The sequence below is a fragment of the Dreissena polymorpha genome, chromosome 1, assembly GCF_020536995.1.
Source record: "Dreissena polymorpha isolate Duluth1 chromosome 1, UMN_Dpol_1.0, whole genome shotgun sequence".
Taxonomy (NCBI): Eukaryota; Metazoa; Mollusca; class Bivalvia; order Myida; family Dreissenidae; genus Dreissena; species Dreissena polymorpha.
In genome coordinates this window covers 149,417,232-149,434,659 of record NC_068355.1, presented here as the reverse complement: position 1 = coordinate 149,434,659, position 17,428 = coordinate 149,417,232, and the positions used below count along the sequence as shown (strand labels likewise).

The following is a 17,428-nucleotide window of genomic DNA, read 5'->3' as shown; positions in this document are numbered from 1 at the left end:
GAGCATGGCTTGTATATTTCCAGATTTTTGCTATCAAGCTAACATCCCAGCTGTGTTGCCAGTATGCCCTGCCAAAGTCCCTGAGTGTGGCAAAGCTGTGCATTAATGTAATGTTTGCAATGATTACAGGTAAGCTGTGCATCAATGTCATGTTTGCAATGATTACAGGTAAGATGTGCATCAATGTCATGTTTGCAATGATTACAGGTAAGCTGTACATCAATGTCATGTTTGCAATGATACCAGGTAAGCTGTGCATCAATGTCATGTTTGCAATGATTACAGGTAAGCTGTGCATCAATTTCATGTTTGCAATGACCACTGGTAAGCTGTACATCAATGTCATGTTTGCAATTATCACTGGTAAGCTGTACATCAATTTCATGTTTGCAATGATACCAGGTAAGCTGTTCATCAATGTCATGTTTGCAATGATTACAGGTAAGCTGTGCATCAATGTCATGTTTGCAATGATACCAGGTAAGCTGTTCATCAATGTCATGTTTGCAATGATTACAGGTAAGCTGTGCATCAATGTCATGTTTGCAATAATCACAGGTAAGCTGTACATCAATGTCATGTTTGCAATTATCACAAATAGGCTGCGCATCAATGTCATGTTTGCAATGATTACTGGTAAGCTGTACATCAATGTCATGTTTGCAATGATCCCAGGTAAGCTGTACATCAATGTCATGTTTGCAATGATCACTGGTAAGCTGTTCATGTCATGTTTGCAATTATCACAAATAAGCTGCGCATCAATGTCATGTTTGCAATGACAACAGGTAAGCTGTACATCAATGTAATGTTTGCAATTATCACAAATAAGCTGCGCATGTTTGATATGATTACTGGTAAGCTGTGCATCAACGTTATGTTTGCAATGACCACAGGTAAGCTGTGCATCAACGTTATGTTTGCAATGATCACAGGTTAGCTTTACATCAATGTATACTTTTAAGATCACCTGAGCACAAAGTGCTCATGTTGAGCATTTGTTATCACCTTTTGTCATTCGTCTGTCGTGCGTTGTCCGTCGTGCGGCATCAACATTTGCCTTGTTAACACTTTAGAGCCCTTATTTTTTGTCTGACCTTCATGAAAAATATTTGGTCAGAAGATTTGTCTCGATGATATCTTTGACAATTTCGTAAAAGGTCACTGTTGCTTGAAAAACCTGGCGGGGCATTTTTTCTAATATGGCTATATATGGCAATAATGAAACCTTGTTAAAACTTTAGAGGCCACATTTATAATGCAATCTTCATTAAACTTGGTCAGAAGATTCAACCCAATCATATCTTTGATATATCTAATCTGAACAATTATTCCCATTGGTTGAAAAACATGGCTGCCAGGGGCGCGGGGCATTTTTGTCCCCTCCTGGTGAAACCGGAGGGGACTTATGGTTTGCACTCCGTCTGTCTGTCAGTTTGTCTGTCAGTCAGTCCGTCACACTTTTCTGGATCCTGCAATAACTTTAAAAGTTCTTAATATTTTTTCATGAAACATGAAACATGGTTAGATGGCAGTATGGAGATTATGCACGTCATTTCATTTTGTGTATAGTCAAACATTCTGGTTGCTATGGCAACAAATATATAAAAAGAATATTTTTTTACTGACAATGGTGGAATTTCACCGGAAGGGGACCATATTGCTTGGCAATCTCTTGTTCCTTACAGGCTTTCCAGCGTTCCTAGTATTTCCTAGTTTTTGAAATGTGCTCCTAGTTTTTCCTAGTTTTGTCTAAAACCTCCTAGTATTCCTAGTTTTTCATTAATTTGGCACTTTTTGGGTTAAGGTAAAACTGTTTTTTAATGTGTTTTAAAGATTTTGTTTCAAAATAGGACCTTCAGGTTGATGAGCTGACAATATTTGGTAGTCTTTGTGGGGTCTGGTGTCACTGGTCACATATTAGTCTAGCCTTCATAGGTGATACCTGAAAGTTGGACTGAGCTCTGTGATGACTACAAATGAAAACTTGGACTGAGCTCTGTGATGACTACAAATGAAAACTTATGGCTATATTCTGAAACGTTCCTCCACTTATCCCAACCTCAGTTAAATCTGATAGGTATAATTACACACGTGATTTTATCTAACAGATCCCTTCTTCTCTCATATTGGTATTCACATACGTAAGGACAGCTTGAGGTTTCTCGCCTGAGGGAGGATATGGTGAGGTAGTGAAGTTGTTCCTTGAGCCTCACTCAATGTGTTTTTTATGAATACCGAAACAGAAGCTTAGCTCGTACAAATATATTGTTAGTTTTAGTTATTTCAAAGTGTGGGTAACCTGAAAAATACGCTTTATTGCGGATTTGGAACCACAAAATCTTGTGTTAAAGGATATAATATGTATTCTAGAGCACTTTGGTGATGGTTATTTTTTTAGTTTATACTGTGAAACCATTTATTTTCGACAGCACAAAATTTCGTCATTTTTATCAAAATGACGATTTCGTCAGCACTTAAATTCGCCGATTTCTGATTTTGAATTTTAAAAAAATGCGTCAGTCAGTATCCGATTTGTGTGTAATACATATTCGCAATCAATCGCAGTTGCGAAAATTCGTGGAACGAATGCGGGAACACACTTTAGAATCACTGCAGGATGTGGGGCCTGTTTGTCACATGCCAATTAACTAGTCTTTTGTTATCAAGGGACAGTAATGGACCCTCTTAATGTATGCCATTCACACGTTCATTGTTATGATTAGCGGACAAGTGGGATCGAATAACCGTTAACGAGTGTTTGTAACAACGAAGCCAATTACCAATTAGTCTTATTCTATTATTATAATTGCCATACTGATAACAATCGTATGGGTATGTGTTCTAGTTGGTATGATTTTTATTAAAATGCTGTCAATACCGTTTTAAAACTGTTTGTGTTATACGAAAGAGATTCCAGATTGTTAAGTGTGTTTTTTTTCAAATAAAAAGCTTTTTTATTCTGATATCAACATTAAAATTATAAACTCTATGTGTGTGTTTGTTCTTAAAAAGTAAACTACCGGTATATAAATCAATAATGTCGATAATTCAAAAATAAATACATTGATACATATAAAATAGTAATAAGTGTGGTTAAACGCAACCAATCAAACAACAAACAGCAATTAAAATATGCTTTATTAATTTGTGATAAATACGCATGTTGATCACATATCGTCATCTTTTCATTTGGTTTATTGTCTTTTATCGGCATTCGCTGCGTGATGGCTAATATGCAACACCCCTGAAAAACACAATGCACCTAATGGGTAATAAAGTTATAAACAATTAGCGCTAAAACATTTCCATTCTACATAAACGAAGTCAACGCATTCGATACAGCTGTACTGCACACGCGTTTTAAAGAAGTGTTACGTGTCAGTTAAGTACCTTGTGTAATCTACATCCCTTTGTGTCAAAACCGGATTAATCTTGATTACGAAACAGCAGTGAACGTGTGTATGGATTATGTTGAAATTTAATGCCTCATGTCTGCGGTAAATTTTTAAAATATTGTTCAACTTAGTGTTTGTTTTTGTTCAAACATAGAGCATGATTGTTCGTTAGGATCTTAAATTCGCCGATCGGTCGACTGACGAAATTTATGAAAATTAATGCCTGACGATTAATAATGGTTTCACAGTATACCACTTGAATCTTGTGCGCATGAAGTACAAGATGGTAAACAACATTTAATTTGAGGAAACCCACTTATGTCAGTACTATCAATCGCTTTTTGTGACCTTTTTTCAGGTGAGATTTTTAATTATTGTTTCGAATGGTGATATTTTAATGCGAGGATTGTTGCCTATCCATTAGTGTCGTTAAAAATTATTTGCGTTGAATGCTTTATAGCCTCTGATTTACTTTTAATAGTATAATGATGCATATTTACAACAGTGGTCATGTATTTGACAACGTTCACAGTTAAAGCGGGTGTGCACGATCTTGACAAATGTTTGTTCAACAAAAAAAAACTTCTTAAAACTTGATAAACATGCAGTTGATTATCAATTTGGAGACCCTTTTCAAAAGAAAATGTGTCAGAAAATGTGAATTTAGGAGGATATTTAATTCAGAAATAACACTCAACTGTACAGACACATGTAATAATTATTATTATTTCATACAGAAACATTTTGTGGGTATATCACTTTTTTTGGCATTTTTCAATTATTATATTGATATTTAAAATTACATTAATCTGTAATTTGTTGAAGTAAATATGCTTTATAATAACGTTTATTTGAGGATATTAAAGATTTGTTTCTCAATTCCTGTCTTAATTTGTTTCATATGATAATACAATACTATGCAAATGTATCCTATAGTATTTTGTGGGTGGTTTGTTTGTCAAAACAAGATCTTTTTGCAAAGCTGATCCAAGACAGTGGGATTAATTATTTGAAAATGTTACTAGATCATTCATATATGGAGGTGCTAAGTGGAAAAATGGTTTTATATTTTTGTATCACAGTGTGATCATTTACCCTGTCATGAAATGGCATCCAAATCAATGTTTTAAATAGTTTAATGTAGATAATGCATGTACACTGTAATACTAAATTTATATTTACTTACCGGCTTGATCATTATTGCTCATAATGATAACCTGTCGCCATTTACGAATATTTACGAATCAGGCCAAAATCATTCGTTATGTTCCATTCTACTAAAACACAAATGCAATGGTTGCTGTTTGAAAATATATATGTATAAACTTTTTCCATGTAGGCATAAAGCGCATAATTGTTCTAGCTGCATTAAATGAAATGTTTCGCCACTCTGTTCTTTGTTCTTGAATATTTGGTGTTCTTTCAACATATTGCGATAAAACTATTACAGATATCTACAAAGTCGATTCGAAATAGCAACTCAAATTTTAGGGTCGCAACAAAAATAGGGTCGCTCGTGTTATTCAAAACAAACATTTTTTCACACCTATGAATATGTAATTTACACATGTATATTGTTATGAACCACTTATTTTGACATTTTGCTATTAACGGATTGTATACAATAGGTGCCCAACAAAACACATTCACACCTTTTCGATTCTTCCAGCTCTCCTCGACTAAGGAAACACTGTGAATACCAATCTCTTCCTCGACTCCCACTAACCAAATTGCCTCGAGCCTTCCGTAGTCGAGGTTGAGTCGAGGTGGAGGTTGAGTGACGTTCTAGAATATAGCCATCATAGTAAGCTTAACAGTCCTGTTGTATGAAATGTGTACAGTTACTGTGGTAATCAGGTAGGGAAAAGTCGAAAAGGTAATAAACTTCTTAGTAGTAACTCCTAGTTTTTGTTTCAACCTACCCACATTTTCCTAGATTTTTGTAAATAATTTTCCTAGTTTTCTCCTAGTTTTTTCAAAGGTGCTGCTGAAAAGCCTGTCCTTATATGGCTGTAGTTAACACCCTAGAGGCCACATTTATTGTTCCATCTTCGAGAAACTTGGCCAGAGGATTTGTCCCAATGAAGAGTTCCAATTTAAAACATTGCTGCCAAGGGGCGGGGCATTTTTCCTTATATGGCTATAGTTAAAACTTGTAAAGGCTTTATAAGTCACTTTATTGTCCAATCTTCATGTAACTTGGTCAGAACATTTGTTCTAACGATATATTGAACGAGTTCAAAAATGATACCAGTTGCTAAAAAAAACATTGCCGCAATTGGGCGAGGAATTTTTTCTAATATGGCTACATATTTCTATAGTAAAACTTTGTAAACACTCTAGAGGCCACTTTTTTATCTGATGTTAATGAAACTTTGTCAGAAGATTTGTCCCAATGATATCTTGGACGAGTTCAAAAATGGTTCCGGTTTGTTGAAAATCATGGCTGCCAGGGGGCAGGGCATTTTCCCTAATATGGCTATTGTAAAAATTGGGTAACACTCAAGAGAAAACGTTAATTATCTGATCTTAATGAAACTTGCTCAAAAGATTTGTCCCAATCATTTCTAGGAGTCTTTCCAAAATGGTTCCGGTTTGTTGAAAAACATGGCCACCAAAAAATAAAGAACACTGTACAAGTCAAATTTATTGTCCAATCGTCATAACACTTGGTCACAACATTTGTTTTAGTGATATCTTAGAGCAGTTTGAAAATAGTTCTATTGTTCTTTAGTCTATTGAAAAACATGTCCGCCAGTATTCGGGGATTTTATCTTAATATGGCTAAGGTAAAACCTTGTTAGCACTCTAAAAGTTAAATTTATAGTTCACTCTTCATGAAACTTGGTCAGAATGTTTGTTCTAATGATATCATGGGGCAGCACTGAGCATGTCAGTTCCTTCGTATCTCAGGTGAGCGACTTTGGGTCTTTAAGCCCCTCTTGTTTAAAGATAATATCAGTAGTTGTTGGAATAGCCCCTCAAGCATAGTATGATTAGTGTTATTTATGTATTGTCAATATGCTTTATGCATTTAATTTGCCGTAATATCTCTAAGTTTTTGGACACAACAATTATTTTGTTTGGATCAGAAATTTCATAAACAAAATTATATTCAACTTATACAGATGTCCAAAAAAAATTTGATACAAAAAAATACAGGTGTGCAAAAAATTTAGAGACACTCAATATATTTCTTTTAAGATTGAATTTGGTTATGCAATGTGTATGGCATAAATTTTTCAACAAATTATAGCACTTGCTTGTAAAATACCAGCCTGTATACATGTATTAAACAATACAACTGTTAATAACAATTATTGCCTTGAGGTCTGCAAGGTTTATTTCCTCAAACTGGTTGTAAAACAGCATGATCACAATGCCACCAGAAAGGGCAGAATTCTGGTGAAATAGTCGAGTAATTAATTATTGACAAATACCTTGTTATCTAATATTTGGAATCACGAAAAAAAGTGACTGGCAAAGTCGGGAACGTCCAAGAATGTTGATTGTCAGAAAACTTTACCGTGTTTGAACATACAATGTGGCATAATCTAAACCATTTTAAATTGGACACTTTTCATGTATTTCTTTTTTTAAATAAAAAAAAAACTATGAATTTTGATGTTAATTAAAAAATGGTTTAACAGATAAAAGCATTATGCTTTTTGACACACATTAATACTCTCCTTGGCAGTCATCTGACCCATAGTAGTCCTTATGGTGTCTACCGGTAGTTGCGTGTTTTCAGTTCTGGAGACAAAGCAGAGGGTGGAGTTTTTCTGCGATACTTTGCCCAGTCTGGCTCAGGTGTGCCGTGCGTTTCCCCCACTGTGTGAGGATGTAACCAGTCTACTGCTTCAGATTGGGCGCGTCTGTGTCTCCCACATTACGGGTCGCAGTAATGTCCCACAACACGGTAACGTTTCTGGCTTACTTTCTCTTTTATCAATTCATGGCGTTATGATATTGCTTTCCTATACCGATCGAAAATAAAAATTGAGAATCAATTTGAAGCTGATTGGATGGTTATTTTTGTTTGTCATATTTTTATTTACATATAAGTGATAATGAAATTACTCAGTATGAAGGCTGCTTAATAATGTCCAATCTTGCATATATGAATTTTAACTAAAATTGTCTTCCATTCCCCAGATAAATAAAATATTTAAAACTATTAACATAACGTCCCTACAATACTCAAAAAGAGATGTTAAGTACCAAATAACACGCTTTAATTGGTAATGTAAACATTATACAGAGTTTTCCTTGGACTCTCTCACTGATCAAGGCCATCCAAGTCCACCAAGGAAGCGATTGAAAAGTGACGGCAACCAGGCCACATATCATGAACTGTATTCTGTCATTCAGCACACCTTTGCATCAATCGTTAAAAAATCTGTTGTCATGAGGAATGTGTATTGATGATGGATGTATTTCCTTTTAATAAATTAGAGAAATGTGCTATGTACATAAATGCAAATAAATGTGCTATGTACATAAATGCAAATAAAAATCAGAATCAAGTTGTCTTCATTCTTTCATTGTCATCATTTTGCACAGTTTTTATACCCCCACAAAGTTTAGGGGGGTATATAGGAGTGAGCTTGTCTGTCGGTCGGTCGGTCTGTCTGTCGGTCCGTATTAAGTGTCCGCTCTCTAATTCAAGTTGTTTTCATCCGATCTTCGCCAAACTTGGTCAGATGTTGTATCTAGATGATGTCTAGGTCAAGTCTGAATATGGGTCATGCCGGGTAAAAAACTAGGTCATGGGGTTACTTGGTATGTTTTAAACATTGAGCATGGTGTTCGCTCTCTAATTCAAGTAGTTTTCATCCGATCTTCACCACACTTGGTCAGAAGTTGTATCTAGATGATGTGTAGGTCAAGCTCAAACATGGGCCATTCTGGGTCAAAAACTAGATCACGGGGTCACTAAGTGCATTTTAAACATTGAGCATGGTGTCCGCTTTTTTGTGTGAAGACAACATGCAAAATATTCTGTGTCAATGCAGCATGTGGGGGTATACGTCACGTCTGTGACAAAGCTCTAGTTAGAATTTTGTTTTGGCATACATTTTTTGGGGTATGAATCAAATCTGAATATTTGGTATAATTCTTCCTTAGAAGTTCTGGTCCAATGTGGTTCTGTAGTACAGACTGTAATAACATATTCATCATGCTCTTAGGTTACCCTGATGTCGACATGAATTTAAATACATCACAATTATTACAGAAGTCTAGTAAAATCCAATTAAATAAGGGAAAATGTAGCTTTGCAAAATATGCCATTGCCAAAACAAAAACTAATATTATAAATGATCAGAAAAAAACTTTGATGAAGATCTATGATTATTGTGTATATACAGTCTTACCTGGCAAAGCAGTCACTTTCACCTTGATTTAACTGTCACATGGCCAAAGTGGTCAACAAACATTCTTCACAATAAAAACAATGTATATGCCGCCAAAAGGGAGTCATATACTACTGAAGGGAATTAAATGAAACTTCATATACTTATATAGAGCATTAAGGGGAAGTTCTGAGTCCAAGAACCACAACTTTTCAGGATTGATAGCCCTGTAGTCAATGTGATTGTGCATAGCATAACCCTCCAAGTATTGAAGGTATTTGAATGAAGTTTGGTACAAATAGACATTATAAATAGGAAGAATCGAGTAAAAGAACCAAAACTCTTAAAACAGTATTTTTGAAGTTTTTACTCCTTGCTTATTTTTTGTCAACACCGTAACTTCTTATGCAGAGCATATCTCGGATAGCATTGAAGTTATTCAAATGAATCTTCAAATAATGATCAAGGGCATTAAAGAAGAGTGCGGCACTTCAGTTTTAGGCAAAGTTGTCAATGCTCCTGTGCAAAGGATAACTCTTAAACTATTGCAGCTATGCAAATAAAACAAAAAATTGTTAGAGCACATTGAGAAGTGCAGAGTAGAAGAGCCTTAATACTCTTACATGTATTTTCGGAATAATTACCCTTTGCCAAATTTGTGTAGTCATGTTCTTGTGGAAAGAATAACTCCGTATGTTTTGAAGGATTTAAATGAACCATCATATAATAATCAAGTGGGAAAATTTTGTTTGGATTTTTTAAACTATTTTTAGTAGCAATGCATTACAAGAAATACAGCTACTTTTAAAAATAAATTTAATTCATGCTGCCTTTATAATATTGCATCCACATAATAACAGTTTGAATACTGGAATATGACGACTTTTTTCATTAACATGAAATCAGTCTAAGAAAAGAAATCCACAGGAAGACATAAAGAAATGTACTTGAAGGTTCTATGCATTGAAAAAGGTTAACTTTGTACATATTATAAATATAAGGTGACATTTAAAGTATTAAGAATAACAAAACTTTCTATAACATGTCAATCATTGAGGCATTAAATGGAATACAATTTATGATTTAGTGTACAATACAAATGAAATTAATAAATTTCAGTCCACAATCTGGGAAAAAGGGCTTAATTCATATGTGTAAAGTGTCGTCCCAGCCTGTGTGTAAAGTGTCGTCCCAGCCTGTTTCGTGTTCACATTTTAGCCTGTATCATTTGCACAGGCTTTTCAGGGACCATATTTTTTGCCTTAAGGTGGGTTCCCACTGCCGATCCGATCAACTTGATCATCTCCATCACCAAAATTTCCTGAGCAAACCCGACCAAGCTCGACTAAATAGGGTTTGCACGACTTCTCAATCTCTTGTCGATAACACATGACCCCCACACGACTCATTCACAACGTCCACTCAACCATCTTTCCGATTTCCGCTCGATCATCTCGACCTATACGCGAGCCCTATACGATCTCAGCTCGACCATGTGGCGCTCAGCTCAATCGCCACCAGATCTTCACACGACCAGATCGTGATGGTCGTACGACAGTCGTACAAAGTCGCGAACGGTCGTGTATTGAAACTTTGAGAATAAAAACTTAAAACGTTGTTCACTAATCACTTAAATCATCATGGATTTTTTGTACTAGTTTTAGCAGTATCAGTCGCCTAATTTCCATTTCTTGGCATCTTTGGATCTTTTCTCGTCCGATTCTAATCGCTTGGTCGGACTTGATCGAGTTGATCTGATCGGCAGCGGGAACCCAGCTGTAACTGGATTTTCATTTAGATGAGACTTCTTTAAAAAGTTTATAAAAATCTATAAAAGAACAATGTTGTCCCAGATCAGCCTGTGAGGACTGCACTTGCTACTCTCGGACGACGCAATTAGCACATGACTAAATCCAGTTTTCCCAAAGCCAGCCTCACATGTATTCTGCATAAAAATTCAAAAAAAAAAACCATTCTTGACTGATATTCACAGAATTCATTGTAAATATGTGCAATTAAATTAATCCTATCATACTGATCAAGGTTATCATGCTACTACCAATATATATCATCTACCCTAATGGCAGCCAGGGTGCAGGATCACCTGACTTTTTGGGGTTCCCAATTAAACGTTAATGGATGTCAACACGCCAGTAAGTGGTGCTTTCTTTTTCAAATAACTCTTTAAAACAAGTTTTCTTAAGAAATTCAACTAGTGCATAGAAGACAGATTTTAATGCTGCTTAATGTGAAATACGTCACAATTACTTTATTTAATAAGCCTGTGTTTTGTTCAACAAAATCAACTAGTGCATACAAGACAGATTTTTATGCTGCTTTTGGCAATGTGAAATAAATCACAATTACTTTATTTAATAAGCCTGCGTTCTTGTTCAACAATCGGTACCTACTGCATTACTTGTACATGTCTGCAGATCTGTTTTTGTAAATGGATGTGAAGATCAAATCCTCCATCATTTATTAGATATTGTAAACTTATGTAGATATCGAGATTTTTCAGCAACTTTGTTGAAGAATGCTTGAGAAATGTGAATGCTAGAATGTTAACAAACCAAATGTGGACGGACAGTGGACGAAGATCCATCCTAAAACCTCACCTGAGCAATCAGGAGAGCTAAAAAGTGTGTTTCACCGATCTGAGCCATTTTCCAACTTGTCCCCCCCCCCCCCCCCCAATAAATTTTATCAATAAAACCAATGTTTTGATTAACTTTCATGATGATTGGGCAAAAATTGTGACTTCTAGAGTGTTTACAAGGTTTCTCTATAGCCATATAAGGAAAACTGCCCCACCCACTGGCGGCCATGTTTTCCAATTGACAGGAACCACTTTTGAACTCAAACAACATATCATTAACACAGACATATAGACAAAGTTACATGAAGATTGGGCATTTAATGTGACTTCTACAGTGTTCTCAAGCTTTTTCTTTTTTTTGACCTAGTGACCTAGTTTTTGACCCAACATGACCCAGTTTCAAACTCGATCGAGATTTCATTGGGACAAATCTTCTGACCAAGTTTTATGAAGATCGGACAATAAATGTGGCCTCTTAGAGTGTTTACGAACAAATGTGGACGGACGGACGACGGACAAAGACCAGTCACAAAAGCTCACCATACCAAATATGAAGGTTATATCTCAAGGGACATAGAAGTTATGAGCATTTTTCGAAACCTAAACACAGATTTCGAAACCTAAACGTGGACCCTAAGTTCAAGGTCAAGGTCACAGGAGAAAAAAATGTGTGGTAATGGAAAGGCCTTGTCCATATACACATGCATACCAAATATGAAGGTTATATCTCAAGGGACATAGAAGTTATGAGCATTTTTCGAAACCTAAACGCAGATTTTGAAACCTAAACGCGGACCCTATTTCAAGGTCAAGGTCACAGGGGTAAAAAAAATTAAGCGTATGAAAAGGCCTTGTCCATATACACATGCATACCAAATATGAAGGTTATATCTCAAGGGACATAGTAAGTATGAGCATTTTTCGAAACCTAAACGCAGATTTAGATGGAAAGGCCTTGTCCATATACACATGCATACCAAATATGAAGGTTATATCTCAAGGGACATAGAAGTTATGAGCATGCTTCAAAACCTAAACGCAGATTTTGCAAACCTAATCGCGGACCCTAAGTTCAAGGTCATGGTCACAGGGGTTAAAAATTGTGTGTGTATGGAAAGGCCTTATCCATATACACATGCATACCAAATATGAAGGTTATATCTCAAGGGACATAGAAGTTATGAGCATTTTTCGAAACCTAAACACAGATTTCGAAACCTAAACGCGGACCCTAAGTTCAAGGTCAAGGTCACAGGTGTAAAAAATTGTGTGCGTATGGAAAGGCCTTGTCCATATACACATGCATACCAAATATGAAGGTTATATCTCAAGGGATACAGAAGTTATCAGCATTTTTCGAAACCTAAACGCAGATTTTGAAACCTTAACGCGGACCCTAAGTTCAAGGTCAAGGTCACAGGGCTAAAAAAATGGGTGCGTAAGGAAAGGCCTTGTCCATATACACATGCATACCAAATATGAAGGTTATATCTCAAGGGACATAGAAGTTATGAGCATTTTTGGAAACCTAAATGCAAAGTGTGACGGAAAGACGGACAGACAGACAGACGGACGGACAGTCCGATCACTATATGCCCCCTTTTCTTCGAAAGGGGGCATAAAAACATCCAACCTCGAATAACAATTAACACATAAATGAAACACAACTACACATTATTATTATTAAAACATTAATAATCAAATGGGAGTAACTACTGTATTCTTAAATGCAATATTTAGAAGAGTTGTCTCACATGTTACATGACCTTAATTCATGATTGTTTGCAAGCCTTTTTACTATATAAATATAAGGAAAACTGCCACGTCCCCCCTGGCAACCATGTTTTTCAACAGACCAGAACCATTTTCAAACTTAACTCACGTATCTAGGAAACAAAAGTTCTGACCAAATTTTATGAAAATTGGGCCAAAAATGTGACTTCTAGAGTGTTGACATGTTTTCACTATATACAAATAGAGAAAAATGCCCCGCCCACTGGCGGCCATGTTTTTTCACCGATCTGGACCATTTTCGAACTCGTCTGAGAAATCAATAAAACCAATGTTTTGACCAACTTTCATGATGATTGGGCAAAAATTGTGACTTCCAGAGTGTTTACAAGGTTTCTCTATAGCCAAATAAGGAAAACTGCCCCGCCCACTGGCGGCCATGTTTTTCAACGGACCGGAACCACTTTGAACTCAACCAACATATCATTAAGACAAACATTTTGACAAGGTTACATGAAGATTGGGCATGAAATGTGACCTCTACAGTGTTTTCAAGTTTTTTCTTTTTTTGGACCTAGTGACCTAGTTTTTGACCCGGCATGAACCAGTTTCGAACTCGACTGAGATTTTATTGGGACGAAGCTTCTGACCAAGTTTCATGAAGATCGGACAATAAATGTGGCCTCTAGAGTGTTTACGAACAAATGTTAACGAACGGACGGACGGACGTACGACGGACAAAGACAGGTCACAAAAGCTCACCTGAGCAATCAGATGAGCTAAAAACTACCTCCAAACTTTGGTCTTGCCTATTATACCATATGGTAAATCATAAATAAGGTGAAGGAGAATATAATTATAGCATGTTCAGCAGGGCTTTAACGGAACTTTCACAACCTGGGCAAACAATTGTGTTTTGAAACTTTAAAAATGAAACATGAACAAGTTAATTTTTCTTAAATGACATATGTACTATTAACTTATTTTATGTGTAATACTGCTTTTGTTAGCTAGACCAATGTATATAGCATAAGTCCTCTCTTAAACTTACAGCCAATTAAAACTTGCATGCAATACACCCTAAATTTTAACAATACCCAATTGTGGCAATTAAAATTTAACACAAACACATCTAATTCAGTCAAGGTCACATATCTTAGAAGATACTGGTAAATGAAAAACTAGAAATTAAATTCTGGTCCCTGAAAAATGAAACAAAACCAACCTAGACCGTTCTAACACAGGAATCGATATGATCGGAACTATCCTGATAACTATAGTAAATTAAAATAGACTTGTTAACAAATGATTATCAAGTGTTTGGTTTGACAAATCAAAAGGAAAATGAGACCTTTACCCAATAAATTGCAGGCAATATCACTTTTTTTAATTAAATAAAAAACAGAGGCATTTCACACCAAGCTGATTATAAAATAGTTAATTAATTTAAAATGATACATTTCATTTTGAACAAAAAATTAATTAATTATACCCAGATCCAAGCAAATAAAACAAGAGATGTGTTTGTCAGAAACACAATGCCCCCTACTGTGCCGCTTTGATTTTTATTTTATATACCTTTGGTTTATATTATTTGGCAGGTACAGATCATTTTCACAAGGGAAGTAATTTTTTTATATTACTTCCCTTGTGAAAATGATCTGTACCTGCCAAATGATAAATATAAATTATCTCCCTTTAAAGCTTGTTACTTCCCTTGGATTTGTTTTTGTTGACCTTGAAGGATGACCTTGACCTTTCACCACTCAAAATGTGCAGCTCCATGAGATACACATGCATGCCAAATATCAAGTTGCTATCTTCAATATTGCAAAAGTTATGGCCAATGTAAAAGTTTTCGGACGGACGGACAGACTGACTGACGGATGGACAGTTCAAATGCTATATGCCACCCTACCAGAGGCATAAAAAGGAAGCAAATTCATGTTATCCTCGTGTGTAAAACATAAACCAATCAAATACCAAAACCATCTTGCTAAGTCAACATTAACCCTATATACACGTTTTTCACTCCAGAAATGCATTAGTACTTAACCAATTCATTATTGTTTGAAAACATATCACTTATTTTAAAATTAAACCTCAAGGCTTTATCTAATTAGGCATTTGTTTTGTTTTTATAGCATTTGTTTGAAAAAGGAAAATAAATCTTTGGTAAAATAAATAATAATTTCAGAAAACATGTTCTAACAGAATACAAGTCACATGGTATAAGGAAAACATAGAACAAAGAGTAAAAGCAAACATTAGCACTGCACAAAACATCAAAATACAGGTACATGTATTTAAAAATTGTGAACACATGAGGAGACAGTTCTTCTATACAAATGGCAGTTTCAAGGTATCTCTTCAAGGTGAAGGTCATGCCTACAGATCGTGTTCTGCCACACTCTGCTTCAGGTAATCAGAGTACAGTGTTTGCTGAAAGGAAGTAAAAACATGTGCTAAAACCTTATTAGAATTTTTTGAGAACACAAATGCATGAAACATTAAACTTTACTTGGGTTAGAAGTTTTCATTTTATTACAGTATTTTGTAACCATGCTTTTTTATTCCTCTTATTCATATAGTGTTGTATGCCACCTCCCTTAAAAAATAATTGAGTTGGTGTCTGTGACAACCATTTTTAATGCACTTGTGTAGTTTCCTAGAAATAATCCAGAACTATTTCTTTCTGACTTGTCTTTTGGGAGATAGTTCCTATAAACCAAAATTTATATAAACTGGAAAAGTGCCGTCCTGATAAGCCTGTGAGTAACTACAGAGGCTTATCTGGGACAACACTCTAGGAGGCTTATCTGGGACAACACTCTAGGAGGCTTTTCTGGGACAACACTCTGGGAGGCTTAACTAGGACAACACTCTAGGAGGCTTATCAGGGACAACACTCTAGGAGGCTTATCTGGGACAACACTCTAGGAGGCTTATCTGGGACAACACTCTAGGAGGCTAGTCTGGGACAACACTCTAGGGGGCTTATCTGGGACAACACTCTAGGAGGCTTATCTGGGACAACACTCTAGGAGGCAAATTTGAGTAACTACAGAGGCTTATCTGGGACAACACTCTAGGAGGCAAATGTGAGTAACTACAGAGGCTTATCTGGGACAACACTCTAGGAGGCAAATGTGAGTAACTACAGAGGCTTATCTGGGACAACACTCTAGGAGGCAAATGTGAGTAACTACAGAGGATTATCTTGGACAACACTCTAGAGGAGGCAAATGTGAGTAACTACAGAGGCTTATCTGGGACAACACTTTAGGAGGCAAATGTGAGTAACTACAGAGGCTTATCTGGGACAACACTCTAGGAGGCAAATGTGAGTAACTACAGAGGCTTATCTGGGACAACACTCTCGGAGGCTTATCTGGGACAACACTCTAGGAGGCTTATCTGGGACAACACTCTAGGAGGAAAATGTGAGTAACTACACAGGCTTATCTGGGACAACACTATAGGAGGCTTATCTGGGACAACACTCTTGGAGGCAAATGTGAGTAACTACAGAGGCTTATCTGGGACAACACTAGGAGGCAAATGTGAGTAACTACAGAGGCTTATCTGGGACAACACTCTAGAAGGCTTATCTGGGACAACACTCTAGGAGGCTTATCTGGGACAACACTCTAGGAGGCAAATGTGAGTAACTACAGAGGCTAATCTGGGACAACACTCTAGGAGGCTTATCTGGGACAACACTCTTGGAGGCTTATCTGGGACAACACTCTAGGAGGCTTATCTGGGACAACACTCTAGGAGGCTTATCTGGGACAACACTCTAGGAGGCAAATGTGAGTAACTACAGAGGCTAATCTGAGACAACACTCTAGGAGGCCTATCTGGAACAACACTCTAGGAGGCTTATCTGGGACAACACTCTAGGAGGCTTATCTGGGACAACACTCTAGGAGGCAAATGTGAGTAACTACAGAGGCTTATCTGGGACAACACTCTAGGAGGCAAATGTGAGTAACTACAGAGGCTTATCTGGGACAACACTCTAGGAGGCAAATGTGAGTAACTACAGAGGCTTATCTGGGACAACACTCTAGGAGGCTTATCTGGGACAACACTCTAGGAGGCTTATCTGGGACAACACTCTAGGAGGCTTATCTGGGACAACACTCTAGGAGGCTTATCTGGGACAACACTCTAGGAGGCAAATGTGAGTAAATACAGAGGCTAATCTGGGACAACACTCTAGGAGGCTTATCTGGAACAACACTCTAGGGGGCTTATCTGGGACAACACTCTAGGAGGCTTATCTGGAACAACACTCTAGGAGGCTTATCTGGGACAACACTCTAGGAGGCTTATCTGGA

At 36.6% G+C, this 17,428-nt stretch overlaps 2 protein-coding genes across 6 annotated transcripts in view; one reads left to right on the top strand and one right to left on the bottom strand.

The window, feature by feature from the left end:
- The window catches only part of LOC127855255 (integrator complex subunit 2-like), a 69,398-nt gene extending 61,474 nt beyond the window's left edge, over positions 1–7,924 (top strand). For 3 of the 5 annotated variants that reach the window (XM_052390721.1, XM_052390706.1, XM_052390697.1), the window contains 4 exons: positions 24–207; positions 247–285; positions 7,150–7,317; positions 7,660–7,924. In XM_052390721.1, the coding sequence (XP_052246681.1) occupies positions 24–207; positions 247–285; positions 7,150–7,317; positions 7,660–7,823 (555 nt within the window). In that variant the 3' untranslated portion in view covers positions 7,824–7,924. The remainder of the gene's footprint in view (positions 1–23; positions 208–246; positions 286–7,149; positions 7,318–7,659) is intronic. The other 2 variants (XM_052390714.1, XM_052390730.1) reach the window with 2 other exon arrangements.
- Positions 7,925–10,972: 3,048 nt separating this feature from the next.
- Positions 10,973–17,428, bottom strand: part of LOC127855478 (uncharacterized) — a 138,707-nt gene continuing 132,251 nt past the window's right edge. The window contains exon 13 of the mRNA XM_052391096.1: positions 10,973–15,524. Coding sequence (XP_052247056.1) covers positions 15,471–15,524 — 54 coding nt within the window. The 3' untranslated portion in view covers positions 10,973–15,470. The remainder of the gene's footprint in view (positions 15,525–17,428) is intronic.